Source organism: Fundulus heteroclitus, chromosome 5, assembly GCF_011125445.2.
Source record: "Fundulus heteroclitus isolate FHET01 chromosome 5, MU-UCD_Fhet_4.1, whole genome shotgun sequence".
Classification (NCBI taxonomy): domain Eukaryota; kingdom Metazoa; phylum Chordata; class Actinopteri; order Cyprinodontiformes; family Fundulidae; genus Fundulus; species Fundulus heteroclitus.
The window spans coordinates 16,282,574-16,303,666 of record NC_046365.1 but is presented as its reverse complement, the minus strand read 5'-3'; the positions used below and the strand labels follow the sequence as shown (position 1 = coordinate 16,303,666).

General features: G+C 42.7%; 2 protein-coding genes across 5 annotated transcripts in view; one reads left to right on the top strand and one right to left on the bottom strand.

The window, feature by feature from the left end:
- The window catches only part of usp53b (ubiquitin specific peptidase 53b), a 32,047-nt gene extending 12,802 nt beyond the window's left edge, over positions 1–19,245 (top strand). For 2 of the 4 annotated variants that reach the window (XM_021309153.2, XM_012849821.3), the window contains exons 11-17: positions 39–207; positions 4,450–4,572; positions 4,679–5,405; positions 6,487–6,548; positions 8,756–8,831; positions 11,306–12,123; positions 12,289–19,245. In XM_021309153.2, coding sequence (XP_021164828.2) covers positions 39–207; positions 4,450–4,572; positions 4,679–5,405; positions 6,487–6,548; positions 8,756–8,831; positions 11,306–12,123; positions 12,289–12,365 — 2,052 coding nt within the window. In that variant the 3' untranslated portion in view covers positions 12,366–19,245. The remainder of the gene's footprint in view (positions 1–38; positions 208–4,449; positions 4,573–4,678; positions 5,406–6,486; positions 6,549–8,755; positions 8,832–11,305; positions 12,124–12,288) is intronic. The other 2 variants (XM_036136995.1, XM_036136994.1) reach the window with 2 other exon arrangements.
- Positions 19,246–19,372: 127 nt separating this feature from the next.
- On the bottom strand, positions 19,373–20,615 carry fabp2 (fatty acid binding protein 2, intestinal). The gene is made up of 4 exons (XM_012849793.3): positions 20,484–20,615; positions 20,039–20,211; positions 19,711–19,818; positions 19,373–19,589 (listed from the first exon to the last, which is right to left on the bottom strand). Exons 1-4 carry the CDS (start codon positions 20,548–20,550, stop codon positions 19,539–19,541), a joined length of 399 nt encoding a protein of 132 aa, XP_012705247.1. The 5' UTR covers positions 20,551–20,615; the 3' UTR covers positions 19,373–19,538.
- Between the last annotated feature and the right edge of the window lie 478 nt (positions 20,616–21,093).

Below are 21,093 nucleotides of genomic sequence, written 5' to 3'. Positions count from 1 at the left end.
CAGCCGCATTTTATGATTTTTCTGTCTGGTTTCGTTAGATCGGATCCAAATGGAAGGACGTTGCTTCGAAATGTATCAGGGGACACTTCCAGCCACTTCTTTTGTTTTACACCAATCCCGAGGGGAGCCCAGTTTCTAATGAAGATGCACCAAGACAAACCACCATGTGCCCTCACTACAAAGCCCAAGTAAATGGAGACGTGACCAGTAAGAAAGCCCTCCACCTATTAGCATGACTGCCCCACGCACCCTTCAACCACACTCAGTGCATGTGCTTTCTGTGTCTTTCTTATAGCTGGATTAACCAATGGTTAACTCTGTATCCTCCGCTTGACTTGACCTGACAAATCTTGCAGAAAAGCTCTCAGCTTTTTGTGCATATCAGCAGATTTTGGTAGATTTTTGTCACCTGAAGTCAACTGAAACTCCAAGATGCTCAGAGACTGTTGCATCTATGGTAGAATAGATACTGATGAACTGACACCACTTATCGGTTTTGGAGGAATTTCAACCAGCATCCTCAAAACACTTATCAATTGAATATGGCGATCTGATAGTATTATCCTAATTGTTTATTTGTATTTTGTTGTTATAAAACGTAGCAGAACAAATACACAAAAAAGAAAAAAAAATGCAACTTGATTGCTAGTAATAATGAAATACTTTCATTAATTTTAATATAACTTTTTATAATAGACATCAGACAGAAATGATTCTGGGGACTGATGAGGCAAACGTAGAAATCCGTCCCTGTGGGATTTATAGTACCTGCAACAGCCTCATACTGTGAAGGTTTATCATACAGACGCTTTAAATGGAGGCACAGACCATTGTGGTATTGTTTTAGCCGCTTTACAGACTGTACACTGCAAAAAGGGAACAAAAAGTAAGTAGGGTTTCCTTGAAATGAGTATATTTTTCCTTGATTTAAGCAGCTAAATAAGACTATTTGCCAATGTAATAAGTATTTTTACCCCTAAAATAAGATATAAGATGAATTGTTCCTATTTTAACTGCAAAAATCTTATTCCATTGACAAATGGTCTTATCTACCTGCTGAAATCAAGGTAAAACAATCTAATTTCCAGAAAAATTTACTTACTTTTAGTTTCCTTTTTTTGCAGTGTACGTCAGAGCCGTGGATTCGGTGTTGGCATTCCGGTAGATCTGACCAGCTGGTAACCAGATAAGCCGAACCCAGACCGTTCTGAAGAGCACAAGCATCGAGCTAAACGATTTGTTATTTGTTTTTAGCTAGGCAGGCAGTAGCAGCTGGAGAAGGTTTGTTGACATTGCTTCTCTGCGCGTAGTGAGAACAAAACCTCTTCAGAAAGCCTTTTTGGGCAGTTGTGTAAAGTCCAGAGTTTGGGTACATGTCACACCTCGTGATCTTTGGTGGTTTAGGTATCCCCGACTTACTGCCACTGCTTTCTGCTCCTGTCTACTGTGACGCATTAGAGAAGATGCGTTTAATGGCTTCCCCCCAAAAAAAAAAAAAAACAGTTTTATTGCTCATTTTATTTTCAACTGACCACGCTAATACTACACTCATAATATTGTAGTCATTAAAACCAGTAACCATTTCATCCCAGCTACATAAAAGGTGAGGAAAACAGAACGTATGCTCCTCAGCGAGAGCGTAGAACTGCATTTAATAGAATGTGCATCGGAGAACATCTCACAACCTCATGCGCTTTGGCTGCTCTTCTAATCCATCATGATCTAAGGTCGTTATATAACCCTCCCCTAAAATGAATGAAACTCCACACACACACAAACACACACACACCGCTCATTCTTTTTGTGCACTGAGCTCTCCAGATGACCGAAATGAGAGCAACGTCTTCCTGGAGTCTTCTTCTTGAAAATAATCCTGATCTTTTTGCAACGCCGCACCGTTTTTACTAAGTTGTCACTTAGTAAATATCATTTGTGACCGATGCAGCATCAAACACAGCAGCTCCGGTAATGGCCGACGGTGGCATTCTGCCGTTAAAACGTCCCAGAGGAAGACTCTCTCTGTCCCTCCGTCATGGTCTGGACCTTGGATGAGGATGATGTCTCTGTTGCACGCAGATTACCACCCACGCCTAGCTCCCTAATCCCTGTTCCTGTGGCCAAACGCCTCGATGCTCTCACTCCTCCCCTCGATGTTTCAAACATTCGCCTCCATTATTTATCAGCTTGCTTATTTTTATAGGGAGGTGGTGGTGGTGGTGGTGGTGGTGGTGGTGGGGGGGGGGGGGGTGCTTGACCAACTCAGTTAGATTGCTTTGCTTTTATGTGTCGCCCAGATACTTTGGCACGGGGCAGGATTTTCACTTCTATGATAGCCAGAATGAGTAAGCAACTGATTGTGTTTTTGTTTTTTTTTTGCAGCAAAATGGGGGGTTATTCAGCTTTCTGTATGTTGTCCATTGCAGTTATCTTTTCTTATAGGGAACATATTCTGCTGAGGTTCACGTAATTCTGAATTTTCATTGTGCGCTTTCATCCATCACAACAGTGAGGAAATCAGCCCAAGTGGCTCATACTGGAGTTTTTTGCATAATTGAGGCTCTGCAGTAAGTAAGGAGCCATGACGCATGTGTGCATTAGCTAATTACTTGGCAGATGTTAGGCGTACAAAGGTGGATCCGAGTCCAAGATCACTTTTCCAGGGGACTTCCCAAACGCCAGCATCGGGCTACGTAATCAGACGTGGAGGTCCATTAGCGCCGCTTTAACATGTCAGATTAAGACACATGTAGTTCTCCCTCTTCCGTCTTTGACTGAAGCTTCATAAACAGTTTCTTTCATCTGTTCTCAAATTATCATCCTTTTTTTTTTGACTGTCTGATCAAGAGTCTTTTGATAGTTGCAGTACCAGCTGGGTAAAAATAGACGCAGCTGTAAACGGCGTCGGAGAAAATGATTTAATTAGGAGGAGGTGAGATGTGAAAGTGAAAGACGGCAGCTGTTAGATGTAGCGCGCTCATCTGAAGGCAGATGCTTGCAGTTCGTGCCGTCGCTGCCTCTCGCCGTGACCTGCCTCGCCAGGCAGAGGAAACGCACCGCAGGCTTGGCAGCCGAGGCAGCCGAGGTGTGTTTTATCAGAGTTTTGTGATGCCGCATCTGTTCTTCTCCAAGACTTTTGTTTAGTTGCCTGCCTTTTTGCAGAGGGGCGGCGGCGGTGGTGGGGGAAAGGAGGGGACGGTGATCTATGAAGCTGAGAATCTGTTTGAGCTACTGCTATATTTGTCCTGGCTGCCAAATTGACTCACAGGAAAGGCACACTCTCACAGGAGCTTACCGTTATGAAACTAATGGAGCCAATCATTTACTGTCAATTATGTTTAAACTGCAGTTAATTCTGTTCTGTATTTTTTTTTTTATGTTTTTTTTTTTCAAAACACATAGAGACAAACATTGTTTTTATCTTTTCAGTTGCAAAGCTATTTAGAAAACAGAAGCCAAAAAGCTGTGATTGATCACCATTTATTAAAGACAGGTGCAATATTAACACTTTACTGGCAAAGAGCTTGAAACTGAGGTCAGAACAGAAACCTCTGACTTTGCTTTGAACTGTGAGACATTTTGGACATTTCTGTTGTTGCACATCTAATCAAGGAATGTATTTTAATTTGGTTTCATGTCCTCTGGAACACAAATATCTGAAATTCAACCTCTGATTTTGCCTAAATAAATTGTGCTAAATGTATCTGTATATACAAATCTGATTTTCTTGGAGATTGGACAAGATGGAGTTTGTTTGTTGTAATAAAAATCTTAACATTGAGCTAATTTTATTCAAATTGCCCCAATTCACAAAATAAAAATGGCATCTCACATTACTTTTCAAAACAAACAGGTCTAACTCGTGTCCAAATTTGTAGTTTAGCCCAAATATAGATAATATCAATCTACTTTAATAAAATTTTACTAATACATTAGTAAAATGAATCACATCTCAAATTAGGGTAGCACAATATATATTTTACAAATTTCTCATTGCAAAATCAGTTTGTGCAATATTCATATCCCAAAAGAATTGTTGGGAGGGCAATAGTCAGTTCAGTTCTCCAATAAGTGTTATAAACTTGCGTAATACATGCTAATGTAATATTTAGCCAGTTGGACAGAGTCTCTCGGCAGCAGATGCTCCCATAAATGACATCGCCCAAAACGCTAAAGGTCACAGAGTGTAGGAAGCACAGATGAGAATTAGAGGAAAACAGGCACACATCACGAGTAATATCATTGTCCTCATATTAATAAATGTTATTGTTATCACAGGATTTTCTAATATTGTGCAAACTCACTATAAATGCAATATTTTGTTTGTAAAACTTGGCAGAATAAGATGCAGAGGATAGATGACTCGCTGTGGCGACCCCAGACAGGGAAAAACTGTAAGAAAGAGCTAAAGATGTTGTTTGCAGAACTGTGATTTCTTTTTTTCCCCCTCAGTGAAACATCCTGTTGGCAGTCCTAACAAGTTTATGGATCCCTTCATGGAAAATCTACAAAGACCAGGTGAACCTACAAAAAAGGACAGAGGACATCGGAGAATCGAGCCTTCACAACACAAAGGTAGGGCGTCATGGACGGCAACATTAGAAAGGCAACGAGGATGGACCAGATCTGGACGTCAGAGCCAATCTTCAGCTTATTAATGACCTTTGTCAACTCTCCTCAGGCACGACGCATACAAGATCTTCATCTCCTCCAGAGAATGGGCCAAGGCCTCCTGCGGAGAAAATAAAGAACTATGTGCGCTCTGAGAAGTCAGCAAATCACTCCAGCAGAGCGTCTCAGGAGCCCCATGGGCAGTCCTGCAGTGCACAGACAGGGGGACACGTCAGAAAGACCAACATTTCCCCAGGACGCAACGAGCAGGAGGCTAGCCACAAACACTGGGAAAAAGGAGGCACCGGGAGCCAAAATAGGACAAAGTCAACTTGGAGACCCATCAGGGAGGTGCTGAATGTAGACACGGTGCTGAACGAACTGGAGCAGCGGCGGCAGCAGCAGCAGCAGCAGCAGGACAGCCCGCAGTGCAGCAAGCCTGCATCCCAGGAGAGAGCTCGCACAGAACCAGCCAGAGAGCGGGAGCACGCGAGGACCAGAGAGGACCGCAAACAGAAGTGCTTAATGACAATTTACGAGGACGAGCAGCGCCACGAGACAGAGAGCCACAGCTCCGTGGAGTCAGAGTGCAGAGTGGGCCAGCAGAGAGGAAGCCGACTCAAAGCGGTCCCCAAGACTCTGCTGCGCAGCGACACCTGGACCATTCAGAGGACAGAGTCCGGCTACGAGAGCAGCGATCGGCTCAGCAGCGGCTCCACCAATCCCGACTCGCCTGGCGTTGATGGGTTTGGGCTCAAACCAGACCAGAGGTTAACGCCTGAGGTCATTTTGCAAAGGTTGGAGAAAAAGGGTCATTCTTTAGTGGATTTAGTTTCACATAGAGGTGCAGAGAGATGTATCATTCATTATTCAGTGGCTATACTAAAAGAAGTAAAGAATCAATCAACTTTACAGTATGAATTATGAAGGCTGGACTCAGTTTTTACATATCAGTGAATGCACCGTACTTGAACCCTACCTTGTTGCGGTGACAACGCCGTTACAGAGGAAGGCAGACTGAAATTTAGCTATTTTTAGTATCAGTGAGGTATGTGAATAAAGTAAGAGGAAGCAGCGTGATCTAAGAAGCTATTTTAAAGGAAACTATATATTCCACGACACGTCGAGGCGTGGGACTGCTTCAATCCGGCACAGCAATGTTGCTTCATTTTATTCTTTTGAACTTTGAGCTACTGTCCGTCTCAAAAAGGTGCTGAATTTGGAAATGTCGGCAGCCTTTGGGAAACCCTGAGTCCTACACATACTCCGCAAGATTAGGTATATGTGTTCTTTTATATGCGGTCGCCAGAACTGAACCAAAACATTTCTAACTGACCCCGAACTAAAGTGCAGAACTCTTGGGAAGGTCCCTCACACTGCAGCATCCGGTAGTGGGCAGGGCTTTCAAACTTCAAATTTCCGACCAGTCACACAATTGTTCTGGGACACGACTCAAGGAACGCTTCTGATATATCAGGCACAGGCTGTAAGAGCCCCCCCAACCTGGGCTTTAAGAACAGAATGACGTCATTTTGCTCTTGCATCCCTGGAAGAGGGAGCGATGCATCTGTTCTTGTGGAGTATGTATTGGCCTTTTTATTATTAAAACAAGGACCTGCATCCTCAGGGGAAAGCCGACAGAGACTGGCGTTTCAGTAATGCTCGTCGCTAACCTTGCTAATCGCTAATGTGAGATGCTAAAGCTAATACAACACGTCCCCTTCGTAGTTATGAGCGTAAAACACTGCTTTGCAGCGCTGCTCTTTCACGCGTGCAGTGTTACTTTGCCTCAACTGCTAATACGAATAATTATTGAGCATTTATGACAAGAAGGGCAGAAAATATATTTACATCCTGTTCTGTCCTCTTCTTTTTCAGTCAGCTGCATCAAAAGGAAGGCAATGCAAAGTCAAGTATGACATCATCTCTTTCCCACAACGGTAGGTCTGAAGGTTTACTGTGCTTCAGCGAGGTAAACCCCCCCGGCTGATAGTAAACACACAGTAGGGCGAACCACAGCAAATTATCCTAATAAAACAGCTCTGGATCAGTTCATTCCTCGCCAAATTGTACTGCTCACTTTCTCCTTACCTCTTTCCATTTTTTTACCCCCCTAATAACTATTGGATGCTGTAGCTCACAGTCCAGGTGACTAATCAGGCTTTCCAACAGTACAAAACCCAACACCTATTGGTATTACTGAAGGGCAGAAATGATTGATTTAAACAACCTTTCTAGTATTCAAGAGTTTATCTTGTGCCCACCCAATGTATTTATTTTGTACACAGTAAAAAAATAAAATGAAGATATTTAGCTACTTAGAATTTTTTGGATGACATTTTCTGGTGCTTTGTGTGAGTGAGTTGACCTTAAGCTTCGTGTTGATTTATAAAGCAGCTTTTATGGGATAAATGGAGTGAAAAACTAGTATGTTAAAAAAAGAAGGACCTATTTTTTTTTGTCCTCTTCTGAAACTTCATTAGTATTTTTATGTGTTGTTTAATTTCACTTATTTTATGCATTTTGTATTTTTGGGAAAAAAAAAAGTTTAACGAGAAAGGAAGACCGCTCATGCTCCAAATCTGATTGGTCAGGGCATTACCAGGTGAATCCAAAGAGGGTCAAACAAACTTCAGCGGTTCAGAGCAGAAAGTGAACTTTTAAAGGTGAAATAGAAACAATAACATCAGGGGGAAAAGCCTCACAGATAATAATAAAAGTGGCTAATAACAAATATATGATAAAACAGACAAAACAGGCTAGATCTAGATAAAAACTATATTTTTTTATAATAAAAGTAAAATAATCTGTACACGTGTGCAAATGAGAAAGGAAACTTTTTAAAAATAACTATAAACCTGTATTTACACAGTTAATACATTTGCAACTCTTTGAAGCCTCTCTAGTCATTGCTTTTGCTTTGGCTTTTTGATGTTCTGTTCTGTAGCTGGTTATTCTTTTTTTTATTTATTTTTTTAGTTTTTGTCAATTCACAAAAGCCAAAAAGATATTTCTAGAAGTTGATAACATACTTCTGGCATCGAGTCTGCTTTAGGAAACATCAATTTGAGCTAAAAATACGTTGTTGAAAGGGGAAGCAAAATAACACGAGCCGCCAACTTAAGATGTAGAACAGGACCCGCGATCTAAACCAGAGCACAGCAGCAAATGTTTGACAGTAACAGTGAGCTCTTCTTCTCCTCTGTAACTCATCTGCAGAACCGTGTGGAAATGATTTAAAGCAAAGAAAAAAGCGCTTTCCTTTATTCAGTCTGACATGCACTGGTAGGATTGGACGTCAGGACAGCCATTCCTTTACATTTTGCCAATCCGTCATTGTTTTAAGACCTATACGTTTGGTGTGATCGCCATCACAGTATGAGGATAACAGAAGATTGCTGAGCGTCTGGGTTGATTTCTGTGCCTGAACTTGTTATTTAACCTCGTGCCCCCGTCGGCCCGGCACAGGAATTAATCTGATGATAATCCCACGAAGCTCAGATAGCGCAGCTGGACCCGGTCGATGACATTGTCGTAAATAGCGGTATGTGGCACGCACTGTCTTGCATCTACATCAAGACTGTGGCGCTTTAAGAGCCGTTCCCTAGCAACAGCAGCAGCCTCAGTATCAGAGCGAACGTCAACAGAGTTAAGTGGAAAACAATAAGAGGTTTATGGAGCATATGTTTTTAAGAGGCAGTAATTTAGCATCAGTCTCTTGCTGCTGAATGGCTGGAGCATTTTGTCTTGGATTTAGAATGATCTGCTGCCACCTAGTGGTCTTAGGGAATGCTGCATTCAAATGAGCCAAGTACAAAGCTTCATTTTGTGCTGTTTTACGGTTAGGAGAGAGGGCCGGGCTGTTTAAACTGCAATGTTTTTGATATTTTAGAGCAAAGGTCAAGTTTATATCGGAGGGTAGCTCTGAGTTTTCATTCTCCAAATTTTGCATATTTTTATCTCAAAATTCAGAGACAAAAATGTAATTCGTTCTGTCACTAATCCTCTTTCTCATTCATGTCTCAATGACTATTAACAGAATGTACCTCTCATAGAAGGAACTCCTCTAAAAGAGGCATTAAGCACAAATGTGTCATTTGTAAATTTTCACTTCTTTCTCCTTTCCATTTTTTTCTCGTTTGTTTAGGTAAACATCAATCTAAAACTCAGGGGAGCCATGATGAAGTTTCACTTTCGCAGCTAAAGTGCAGTCCAAGTTCAAGGTAGTGTTCTTAACTGTATGTTGTAGGGTTTCCTTTTAAGGGATTTGTTGGTATTTATGGTTTATTTCTAAATGTCGACTGACTCTGACTCCTGCAGGTACAGCTAAATGGGAAAGACAAAAGAAAACAGGTCAGATGTGTGTTGATCAGGAACCGGCTACAGGGGAAACATCTCCTCACCTAAATTTGCCCGTTTCGTGTCATAGCAGTAATTTAAAAAGAAAAAAACAACAACTGCAGAGGAGACAGATACGACTGGATGGTGACCCAGGATGATCTTACTTCCATTTAGAGTAAAGAGCTGCAGCAAATATTTCAGAGGGTGTTTAATAGTCTTTAGGGTCTGCTAAGAGTCGTACCGAGTCCAAAAAGTCAGATATCACTCTCTTTGCCAGCAATATGACTTACTCCTTCGATCATATGATACACTCAGTAAATACTGAATCCTAAGCCTCAATAATCTTGAGCCTTCTTTCACAGAACATTCCTGAGAAATTAGGATATGTAAATAGGCATCACCAGTAGCATGTGTGTAACATGTAACAGAGCGTAATCTTCTCAGCAGAGCGGGATAGCTTTTGGAAAGAAGCTGTTTTTCAATCAATGTTCCTGAAACGGTTACCTGATGGAAGTGGGTCAAACAGTTCATTGCCTGGGTGAGAGGAATCAGTGGCAATGGGTCTGGCCCTTCTCTGGACTCATGCACCATAAACTGTGTCTAGGTCTTGTGAACGGCATCTCACAAGCCCCGGCACTGTCCTCACCACCTGTGCCAAAATCCTTCCTCTCTTGCACTGCGCAGCTCCCATCCCACACAGTTAGGCTGAGACACAAAATGCTTTCTATTGTAGCTCTGTAGACAGCTCAGTAGAAAGTCCAGTCCGTTTCAGTCTCCTGTGGAAGCAGAGCCGTTGTTGGGCCTTCTTCACCAGGTGGGAGGTGTTCACCGTCCAGGAGAGGTCGGAGGAGATGTGATTGCCCAGGAACCTAATGCTGTCCACACTGCTCCACCACCTCCCTTTGTATGCAGAGAGGAGGGCGTTCAGTCTTCCTTATTTCTGGAGCCACCACAACCTTAATATATTTATGTATTTATGTCAGATAGAGGACCTCCAACCACTGACAAGAAGTCAGTTATTTATATTAGAGAACTAAACGAGAACTGAAGATACATTTACTTTCACATAGCTTGAATGTGAAGTAAAGGATTTCTGGGGTTTTAAATTATAGACAGACACGAAAAAGTGCATAAATGTGAAGCAGAAGAGAAACGGTACATGATTTTTATTCCGGAAATAAATCAGAAAAGTGTGGAGTGAAAATGTATTTTGCTGCTTTTGTTCAGACACCTTAAATAAAATCCATTGCAACCATATGTTGCATATTGTTCTGAGAAGACCTTATTTACACAATGTCAGTGTCAAAGTTTGTGGAGAAGCTTAAAGCATGGTTAGGTTGTAAAACCATTGGCAAGGTTTGAACATGTTATGCTAACATCTCATGGTAGGTTAATGAAACTTACAAACACATCCTTCCACCCAAACTGAGGAATAGTACTGATCGGAGAAGCAGTCATGAAGCCAGAAGGCTTTTTTGGAGGAGCTGCAGAGATTTACAGCGCAGATCAGGCAATTTGTTGACAACTGTTAGTCATGTACTCCACAAGTCTGGCATTCACGGGGGAGCGACAAGAAAAAGACAATTGATGAAAGTCGTCAGAGGTCACGTTTGAAATTTCCTGAAAGAATGAACAAACACGTGCAAAAAGGTGCTCTGGTCACATGGGACCATTTTGACACTCTGGCAGAAATCTAACACCATTAGCAAGGCAAGACAGGTTGGTGGCAGCATCCCGCTGTGGGGCTGCTGTTTTTCCACAGGGACGGGGAAGCTGGTTTGGGTTGGTGGGAAGATCCACGGCGCTTCCTGAAGGAAAGCATTAGAAGCCGTGAAAGACGTTGAAAACCGAGGCATAGGTTCACCCTCCAGCAGAACGACGACCCTAAACATACAGCCGAGGCCACGATTTCTATCTGTGTTTATAGTTTAGATAACAGCTGCTTTAGAGTCTGGGCCTAAATCTAATGCAGAGTTTCTCTAAAGACTTTAGAAAATAGGTTCACAGATATTCTCCGTGCAGCCTAATTACAGAGAGGTCCAGCTTTTACTGCATCAAAGGTAACAACTAACCAGTGGCTGAATACTAATGCACAGCAGGCTTTTTAGATTTTTATTTGTAAAACATTTTGACCAATAGCCAACTATAATTTCCCATTCAATTGACAGTAATGCAGGACTTTGTGATGGTGTACTATATAAATCCCACATAAAATATACAGGAGTGTTTGGTTGTAAGAACACAAAATATGAAATAGTTTGGGGGAGGGGGGTAAAGATACATTTGCATGTAAAAACTTAGAAGCATTCGTTTCCGTGTTCAAATTTACTAATCTGCCTTTTTCTTTTTTTTGTAGACAGCGATCAAAACACGCGTCTAACCCCTCCAGGAAAGCAAAGGGCTCAGAGAAGAACTGGACGGGTCCAGAGAGCCGGCAGAGCGAGCACCAGGAGCCGGCCGGCTGCAGAGGGCACGGCGGGGACGGTACGGCCCAGAGACACTTCGCAAAGACCAGTAGCTCGGAGTGGAACAGCTCAGATGATCTTGTCCTCTCCGAGTCCGAGGACAGAGAAAGCACGTACCTGTCCAGTAACAGCGAGGCCGTCACCTCCGATTCCCCGTGCCCTCACGCAGACCTGCCGTACCACCTGCCGAGCGGCGTGGCAGCAGAGACCCAGCTCGGCGCGACCGGGTCGGCTCACGCCCGGCCCGGCCAGCTGGCTTCTCCGGTCCACGGCGACGCGAGCCACGCCGCGTTTCGCCCCAAAATGCTTCAGGAACCCTTCCCCGCGAGCCCCCGCCTCTCCCCGTCGTCCTACGCCAGCCCCAAGCGGAGGCCCGACATTTCCAGCCTCCGCACCTTCTCGGACGCCAGCTCCAAGTCGGGCTCCGACCCGGAGAGGAGCACCCAGTCGTCGTGCGAGAGCGAGGAGAGAGCGACGGGGGGCAGGGCGGACGAGGCGGCGCAGGCGCCGGAGGTTTCTCTGACGACGTACTTCAACGTGGACAACTGCATGACGGAAACGTACCGCCTCAAGTACCACAACCAGAGGCCTCTGGTCCTCTCTGCCACAGTGCCAAGGACAGCTGCCGAGAGCGAGCGCAGAGAAAACAGCCACACACTCCCCAGTGACGCACACTCACATGACGTGCCAAAAGCCCGGCCTGAAACAAGTAAGACTTAGGAAAAAATAAATAAAAATAAAAACTCTATTCAAACAGAACCAAGTAGCTACAGAAAAATAAGCTCTCTGTTATTCTGATCAGCATATGCCCAGAGAAACCTTCATGAAATACATTTTAACAACAGAGTTCTCGTCTTTTGTTTTTCCTGCACAGGCCATAATAGCAATAAACCCACTGCAAAATGGAAGCCAGTGACAGCCAAAGGACTGGATGAGCGAGGTTTTTTATGAGTGTTGACTTGGTAAGTTTTGTTTACATGGACGGACAGTACGACTGGATGCCAAAGAGTTTACAGAATGGAAATGTGTTGAAAATCCCCCGACCTCTCCAGACTGGGGGGGACGGGGACGACGACTTATTTATGCAAGCTTGTCACATAAATACAACCTACTTCTAAATGCTGTTGCAAGCTGTTTAACAGATTATCAACTATCGCGTATATCTTCCACACTCCCGTGGCATTGTTAGGAAATTATATCTGTTTTATTTTAGTTTTAATTTATTTTTTTTTCAGTTTGCACAAGAGGTTGTTTAGTTTCGTTTTGGGTTATTTGACACATGGTGTCAGGTTTGTGTCGTTTGTTTTATTCGCGGGGCAGTTCTGCAGAAGTGCTGAGGAATGGTCGGAGCTCAAATACAGTAAACGCCAAAAGTTATCGCACCCCTGGCAGATTTAGACATGTAACTTTTTATTTTGTAGTAGGAAATGGATCAGACATTTATTTCTCAAAATAGTAGCAAATAAAAACGAGTATTAATTTTTTATAATTATTTATCTACTTGCATGTTAAAAATGATTTATGCTTTTGTGAAAAACCCTTGGAGAAGAATCTTATTGGCATTTAAAGCAATCAAACCCTTCCTCTAGTCACTGAGCAGCGTTGTTCACGTCTCCGCTGGTATTTTGACAATTTATCCTTGGTGGTGAGTTTGGCAGGCCTCCTTGCCATCACCCTAATCTTCAGCCACAGATTCTTTCAAATTCAACATGGGACTCTACAGCTGGCTTACTCGAACACCTTAGTATTGCTTCCGGTCATAAAATAAAACATTACCTTAAGGCTAAATCTGTTAGGGGGTGTGAATACTTTGGGGTTAACTGTACAATGGGGGAAATAAATATTCGACCCCCTGCTGGTTTTGTCAGTTTTCTCACTTGCAAACAAATGAACAGTCTCTATTTTTTTTTTTTTAGTACAGAAAGACAGCATACCACCCCAAAACACAAAATTATTACCCACTTTCACTGTAATTAAGGGAAGTAAATAAGTGACCCTCCAATAAATCAAAATTAAGCCCTCTGTGGAAAAAAAAAACATTATGAGCAGGAATGGCGCTGTGGTGTTTCCTGTTGTTGGTCATGTTCCCACACATCTCAAGGGATTTTGGCCCTTGTCTATTGATGTTGGTCTCATCTGACCACAGGACTTTCTCCAAAGCCTTCTCTGAATCATATAGATGTTCTCTGCACAGGTGCCTTCCTGGCCAGGAGGCTGCCAGGCGCCATTCCATTACGGTGTAGTGCGTAACCAGTGGTGTTCTTGGTGACCATTTTGGTTGTCCCCTCAGATCATTAGTGAGATCCTCTTGTGTAGTTGTCGACTGAACCCTCATCTTTCTCATGATCAGGCAGCTGATAGTAAGTTTAAACGTCTTCCACTTCCAAATAATCCTAAAACCAGTTTTTAATCCTCTTGGCAACCTTCCAAACACTCTAGGGATCTCCTTTTTTTTTTCAAGACAGATCTGTAGTCCCGAAAAATGAAACATTCCTGTTTAGCTTAAAGGGGACATATCATGACAAATTCACTTTTTTAGCCCTTAAATAAACTTTGTTGTGTTCTTGGAGCCACTAGGAATGCAGCAAATTTGAAAGTAGTCTGTCCAGGTGCTGCGTAGGTATCTATATATTCGGTTTGGGTCATATTTTCACTCCGTTCAATGTATTCTGTTCTCTATTATGGTTTTTAAACAATTACGTCCAAGTTTTTGTTGCAGAGTTGCTAAACAAGATCAGGGACGTCCGGCTTACCAGCCGTGCAAATCCACTGTTTTTATTTCTCGGTGCGATTTTGTAGTCCAAGCTGAAGGACGCTGGAGCTACAGGTGGATAAGTCATTGGCTGTTCATTACGCCTTCCCAAGCGTACTACAGAAATGGCCGAACAGGGTGGAGGGGAAGGCTCTGCGACCTTTTGGGGGTGGCAGGGGGCGAAGCGCCTCCTTTTAGATTTAAAGAGACGGCACCAAAACGAGATGCTCTTAAACGCACCTCAGAACAGGGGTGGATAGGGGGAACGTGGGGATAAATTAACGAGGAATTCAGCATCGCGGTTCCACCTTATGTAGACAACAGCTGAACGATTTGAACGTGAAAAGAAAGAACTGAAAAGAACGATATGTCCGCTTTAAACAGACATGTTTAACGTTTGATTAGGCACAGCGGTGCAGTTGTTAGCGCTGTTGTCTTGTCCCAGCCAGGATTGCACAGAGTTTGCATGCATCACAGGTCATCAAACTCTGTGGGTAATTTGTCTCCCTCCCGTAGTCCAAAATAGGTTAATTGGTCTGCCTCTGTTGGTCTTAGGCATCTAAGTCTGTTCATGGTTGTTTGCCCCGTTCGTCTCTGTGTTTTCCGGGTGATGGACTGCTGTACCATGTCTCACAGTCATTGACCTGTGATAGGTCTCTGCCTCCCCTGCGCCGAGCAAGGACTATACGGGCATAAAAGCAAAATGGATGTGAGGTTTCTTTATGAAGACACCTTTCTCTTTTTGTCTGTCATGTCATCTTTTCTAAGTCTATGCAACTAAATGCGTCTTGCTGATGGTCTGGGAGCCCATCGCTGACTTGTGCAGATCTACTGTCTTGTTTCTGACGTCCTCTGAGAACTCCTTGGTCCTTGGTTTGGGGTGGTGGAGAGGTTGGAGTGGAACGACTTCATTAAGTAGTCATGTGTGCTCGATGCACTTAAAGAGTTGAGATCTGTTACTGATCACCTGATCTCATAACCAATCTACGGGAGCCAAAATTCTGGCTCCTTTGTTGAGATCAAATACTCATTTTATCGAGTGACGCGTCAATAGACAACTTTTATATAATGGTTTTGGTTGGTATTCTGTCTCCGTATTAAAATGAACCGTAAAATTACGAGACTGCTTCTTCGTAAGTCAGCAAACTAACAAAGTCAGCCGTGGGTCGAAGGGTTGAGTTAGGTGTTAGGGTTATTTCCCTCACAGTGACAGGTCGTCTACAGTTGGTGCTGAAATCTGTACAAATGTTTTGTCAACACAGAAGAATTTTTGCATTTATGATCAAAAAAAGTGTATTAAAACATGTTTTATGTGATTGTCGTGTTTTTTTCTGCAGAACAACAAATCCCAGTTTAACCCAAGCAGCACCACAACGGTCGATCTAATAGATCGGGCTTTTTTTTTTTTTTTTTTTTTTTTGCTTAAAATCTGGGCAGCTCACTAAAACTTTATGCACACTGGGGATTCTGTTCGCTGTCGCCAGATAACGTACGCCTCAGCAGTCAGTCATTGTTAGTCACTGATTTGTTATCATTTATCAGCTCTTTTGCAACACTTAAATGTTAATGAATGACTGTTGGCTGCCCCGAAAGCAGACACACTCCGCTGCTGCGAAAATCTACCAGCAAGGATTCTGGCTTGGGCTTTATATATATATATAAAAAAAAAAAAAAAAACGAAAAGTAAACGTAAAGCTGGCTGTTAAACACGTATTTTTGCTTAACTGAAACGTAACTTTGCATGACCGCTGTCGGTTTGTGGTGATCCATAAAGTTGTGATCTGAGGAATCTGGAGTCCAGCAGCTGGGGCAGCCCTCAGGTTATTCACTATGACCCAAAATCACACACCCTCGTGTTTTCTTTTATTCCGCTGGCCCTTGTAATCCGTTTTTTTTTTTTTTTTTTTGTCTTTTATCCTGTCTTCCTCTTGAAAGAAAGCCAAACGGACCTGTAGTTGCAGGGGTGTTTTTCACGACGCGACGGACCCATCTGACATCACCACTGACTATGTGGCTCCACACCACTGGGGTTCCTGTTCAGAGAACAGTGATGTTGTGAAACCTGCATGTGGCCTTTATAAATCATACTAGCTGTATGTGCAGCATGAGCATGAAGATGCTGGACTCATTGAGTCCTCTTAACGTTATAAGGGATTCTACCTAATTGTAATAAAATGAGTTGATTCAATAGCAGTTTGTAACCATGGTTGATATGGAGGGACGAATGTGCTTTTGTTTTGTTTTTTTTGTTTGTTTTTTTCTTCTCTTGCTCGCACAAGAATACAGTCTGTTGTTTATGCATTTTAAAAAGCAGTTTGCTGAGAACCTACTAACGCTCCAGGACACTATGCATTTGCCGAAAATGAATTTGAAATGAGTCCCAAATGCACATGTTGGTGTTTTAAATCTGTGTAATATGTTCGTTCTCAACACTTCCGACACCATATAATAATCTATGTTGTTCCGCTTCCAGATGGATAGAGCTATAGCTACCTGTCTTTTATGCTCACCACACTGCACAGTCTTTCCCTACACAGTCTGTCATTTATGTTTTCCATTTTTTGTGTTTTATCTGTTCACGGTAACCTTTGTTCAGGGGTATTTATTCCATGAGCTCATTGAAGCAGTAAATCAGTGTGTGTGCCCTATCAGACGCCACACGATAGCGTTTAGAGGTTCATTGTGGGAGTTCAGTCACGTCTTAACAAGTCGTTTTAGCAAAAATAGATCCAATTCGATTTGTTATTTTAAGAATACGGAGCGTTTGCTCTAATCTGTTCCACTGTAAAATATTAATAAGTCATATCTAACCGACTTTGAACTAATTGGTAACTTATTAAAGTTGCAGCAATGATCCGCTGTATATTTTCAAATAATTGATTTACTGCCCAAATAAATTAGGAGTTTATTGGACAAGTCACATCTAAACCTCTGCATATTTGCTGGCGCACACAGACGTTTGCTCTGGATTTTCCATCTCTATCCACTTAAATAATAACGATAATAATATATTTTTTCCTTGTTTTGCTTTGCATTCTGAATGTTCTGTCTTCGGTTGTATCAGCTGTGCCTTGGCATTTTCAGTGCAACATGTATGTTTTTCGTCACTGTGCGCAATTAAGCTACCTTTTGGAAGTGACGCATGAAAAGAAAAAAGAAAAAACGTTTTAATTTACAGTGTGTTTCAAAAGTGGTCACTCCCCTTCAACCTTTTGCACATTTTGTCACGTTACAACCGCAAGCTTCAATCTGCTTTAATGCAATCACAGCATTTTGGGGTATATGTCACACCTAGAGATATAAGTTCCTGCCCAGGTTACCCATGCATAAAGTTCAAGCTCAGTCAAACTGGAGGGAGAAAATCACAAAATCGATTTTTTTTTTTTTTAAACCTACCCTCACGTTGGACTTTGGCTCATTCTAACACATGAATACATAGAGATCTAAAGCTACAACATTGTGGCTAAGCTCCAGATTGGATTGTAAAGGTTGCTGACCCCTGGTTTAGTTGTTTTCAGGGTTGGTTTTCTGTTTTGGGATGATGGATTTAAGCTCACTCTGCTTTAAGGCTCTCCACAATATTCTCCCCGATCCCGTCTGCTTTGTTCCCTGGTCTTCATGATGCTGGTTTGCTCACTAATAGCCGCTAACAGGCTCCAACCTCCTCTAATGTTCCCTGACAAACCTCTGGGGCCTTCGTAGGACAGCCTGTAGCACTGGAGTTTAATTAAAGATGAATACAATTGCACGTTTTTTTTTTTCCCGCCTTTTATTTCTGTAACGCCTTCCATCCTCTCCGCAGTTATGCCCTACTTTGTGCTGGTCTGTTACGAAATCCAGCTAAAAATACATTCAACTTTCTGGTTGTAATGTGACAAAATGGAGAGAGAGAGAAGAAAATGTTTGAAGCTAACAGGCAGATGACATTTTGTTGTACTGAAACTGTTTTAAAAGCTCTTTTAATCTGGACGGCTACAGTCGTGACTGCAAGCGGCAAAATCACCTGGTTGGTCATGTTTGTCACATCGAGGCGCGCAGAGAACAGGTCTGTAGCGCCCGCTTCATTTCAAAGGTTGGTGCTAAATCCTGATGTATAATAAACGCATCTTCTTCTTCTCTTTTTTTTTTTAGAGTTTAATTAAATTATCGCAATAGTAAGGGTATGCGTACTGCAGTCATGGGCTGTAGTCTTCAGTTAAAGACGTCACATGTTGAACAACAGGCGGTCTCCTCCTGTGTCCCACACAGCCAGAGCCGGCCCAAGACCGCATGGGGCCCTGAGCAGGGGTTTAATGGTGGATCTGCAAATAGAATCAATTGTTTTTCCACTAAATACCCGCAGCTAAATAAACGGCAGAGAGCAGATTATTTATCCGACTCACTCGTCTACTCTGCCGCGTCTGGAGGAGAAAGCTTCAGCGTTTTCTAGCAATTAGATCGCTGATGAAACGTGAGTCCAGCAACATTTTGCTGTGACTAAATTGATTATAATTTTATACCACTTGTTTAAATTCTTAACAAAATTTTAAATTGCATCTCTTAAAATTTGCTACTGGTAAAACTGTATTCTTTATTGACAAATAGAGCTACAAATCTGAATTTGCATGAGAAATCAAGTGCCCTGCTGGACCTGGGCGGAGGGCGCCCTGAGCGACAGCTCGGCTTGCTTCGCCTTGGGCCGGCTCTGCATGCGTTGACAGCTGGTGTTGGTGGGAAACTTGTATCCTGTGTTTTTTTATCGCACTGGGACGTTATCTCCTTATCCTGTATCGCATCAGCACCAACAAGCGAGAGCCAATGAGAACATTTTCCACATTATGTGGAAGATCTTCTCCAGGCTCTTGCGTCCTGTAACTTATCAGATACCATGCAGGACTCTCCCTGGATCCTCCCCTCACGCCTCTGTGTGGTCTGCTCTGTGGAGCCGTTGATAATCCAACTGCATGCTTTCTGACATGTCCAATCGCAGATTCATTTAAAAATATATATATTGTTAAACCTGTCTACACTTTCTACTTTTGGAGATACTATATCTTTATTTTTTACTTATTGCTGAATAAAGATTTAATTACCACACCACTCCTACATTAGTCACCTTCCTGTGTTATCGATGCACACAGAGCTCTAAAGATTCACACTGAGAAGTATGTCGTTGTTGTTGTTGTTTTTTTTTTTCTGCAAACATGAAAAACGGAAGAGAAAAATCTGAAAATAGGCAGTTCTAATTTTATTAGTGCAAGTAGAAAAAAAATCTTGTTCTTTCGGTCGTTGAAGTCTGTGACAGTTCCACACAACACTGTTCGTCATTCAGAAATCAAACATAATTCACTTTAATTTCCGAAAGCCGGTGTTTTTTTTGTTGTTGTTTTTTTTTAACTCCTCTTGAAAATCCTCTTTGCTTCCACGCCTTCGTAGCTGTAACTCTGTAGGGAATCAGAAGATGGAAACTGTGCATTAGAGTTTATACCCGCACATAGACTCTTTAGAAGGGTTTTGGATATTAAGGTGCGGCGCTCAGATTGCCGCGAAAATCAAAGTGTTCACCTGAGTGAGTTCGTCTCCCTGGAGGGTTCTGACGGTTGTCAGCTGCTTTCCGTTGTCCTTTCTGGTGAAATCCCCCTTTAGCGTGTCCCCCTCCATGGTCCAGGCACCCTGTGGGTTCACACACAGCCATAAATATCTTGAGGAAGCCCTGTCAGTTAGATTTGGCGTAAAAGCGTGCGCAGCCAGTTATTGATAGGTAAGCATTAAAGGTGCAGTACTCATAAATGTCACAGACGTCGCATGTTTAAGCTGCAATGACAGATCCGGCATGCAAAATTGTGCCTCCATTAGAAGCCCTCTTTTTTTTTTTTTTTTTTTTGCTTCTTACCGTCAGCTCAGTCCCGTCTGCCAGGCTGTAGTCGAAGGTGACGCCCAGGGTGAACTTTATTTCTATGTTGCGGAAGTTGCTGTGCTCCTTCACTTGAAAGTTGTCCCCGGTCTGTTCGATGGTGATCTTCAGGTTGTCATGAGCGGCCAGCTTCCTCTTCACCATGTTCACTCCTGTCGTCAGACACATTGGACATGCTCAGTCGGCTAGAAACAAGGAGGCCTTTTGTTTGCGGAAGAACGTTCAAAAGCCCAACAGTTTGACAATAAAGCAGCGTGGATGGTAGTTATCTGTTTACCACTTGAACATGAGCACACCAGCGTTTATCTGCCCTCTATGAAACACCTTATCATCATTTCTGACAATGTTAGGTTCATTTCTTTGACCAAGAAGCCTGCATTTAACCAGACTGAAAGCAGTTGTCTGCGGTCCGACAAATTCTCACCCATTTTCTCCATGAACTTCTCGTAGTTTTCACTGCGGTCGACCTTCCAGGTACCGTTAAAGGCCATGGTGGCTGAGTGAGGGGAAAGCTGGACCGCCGTGCAGAAAGGAGCGTCCTCCTGCGAGTGTGACGCTCCTTTTAAGCCGCGCTCTTATCTCGTCGTCTGCGTGGACCATGACGTGGCCGTTTGAAGCTCAGGGTTGTTGTTTTTTTTTCTTTTTTCTTTTTTTAGCCATTATTTATGGCAAACAATTTATGAATTACTGACTCTGTGTTGGACTCACGTGTGTTTACTCAGGGCGGTGGCGTTGTTTGTTCAGCAAACAGCCAGGTATGGAGCAAAAGTGTGGCGGCTTTGCTTTAGACTTTTGTTCTGTGCCTGACCAATGAGCGGAACATGATCAGGGTCCTTAAACCTTTTCTAATCACCTCAAGAAATCATTTTCCCCGTGCTACCTGACAAACACGTTTAAAACAGTCCAGGACTTGGACATTTTAGTCGTTGAAGGATGTGATTTAAACAGGCATTGCCATTGCTACTCAGAGGATTTCCAACTTCTAACCCTGTTTATGGGTTCTACATAACAATGAATTTGTTTGATTTTGAAAG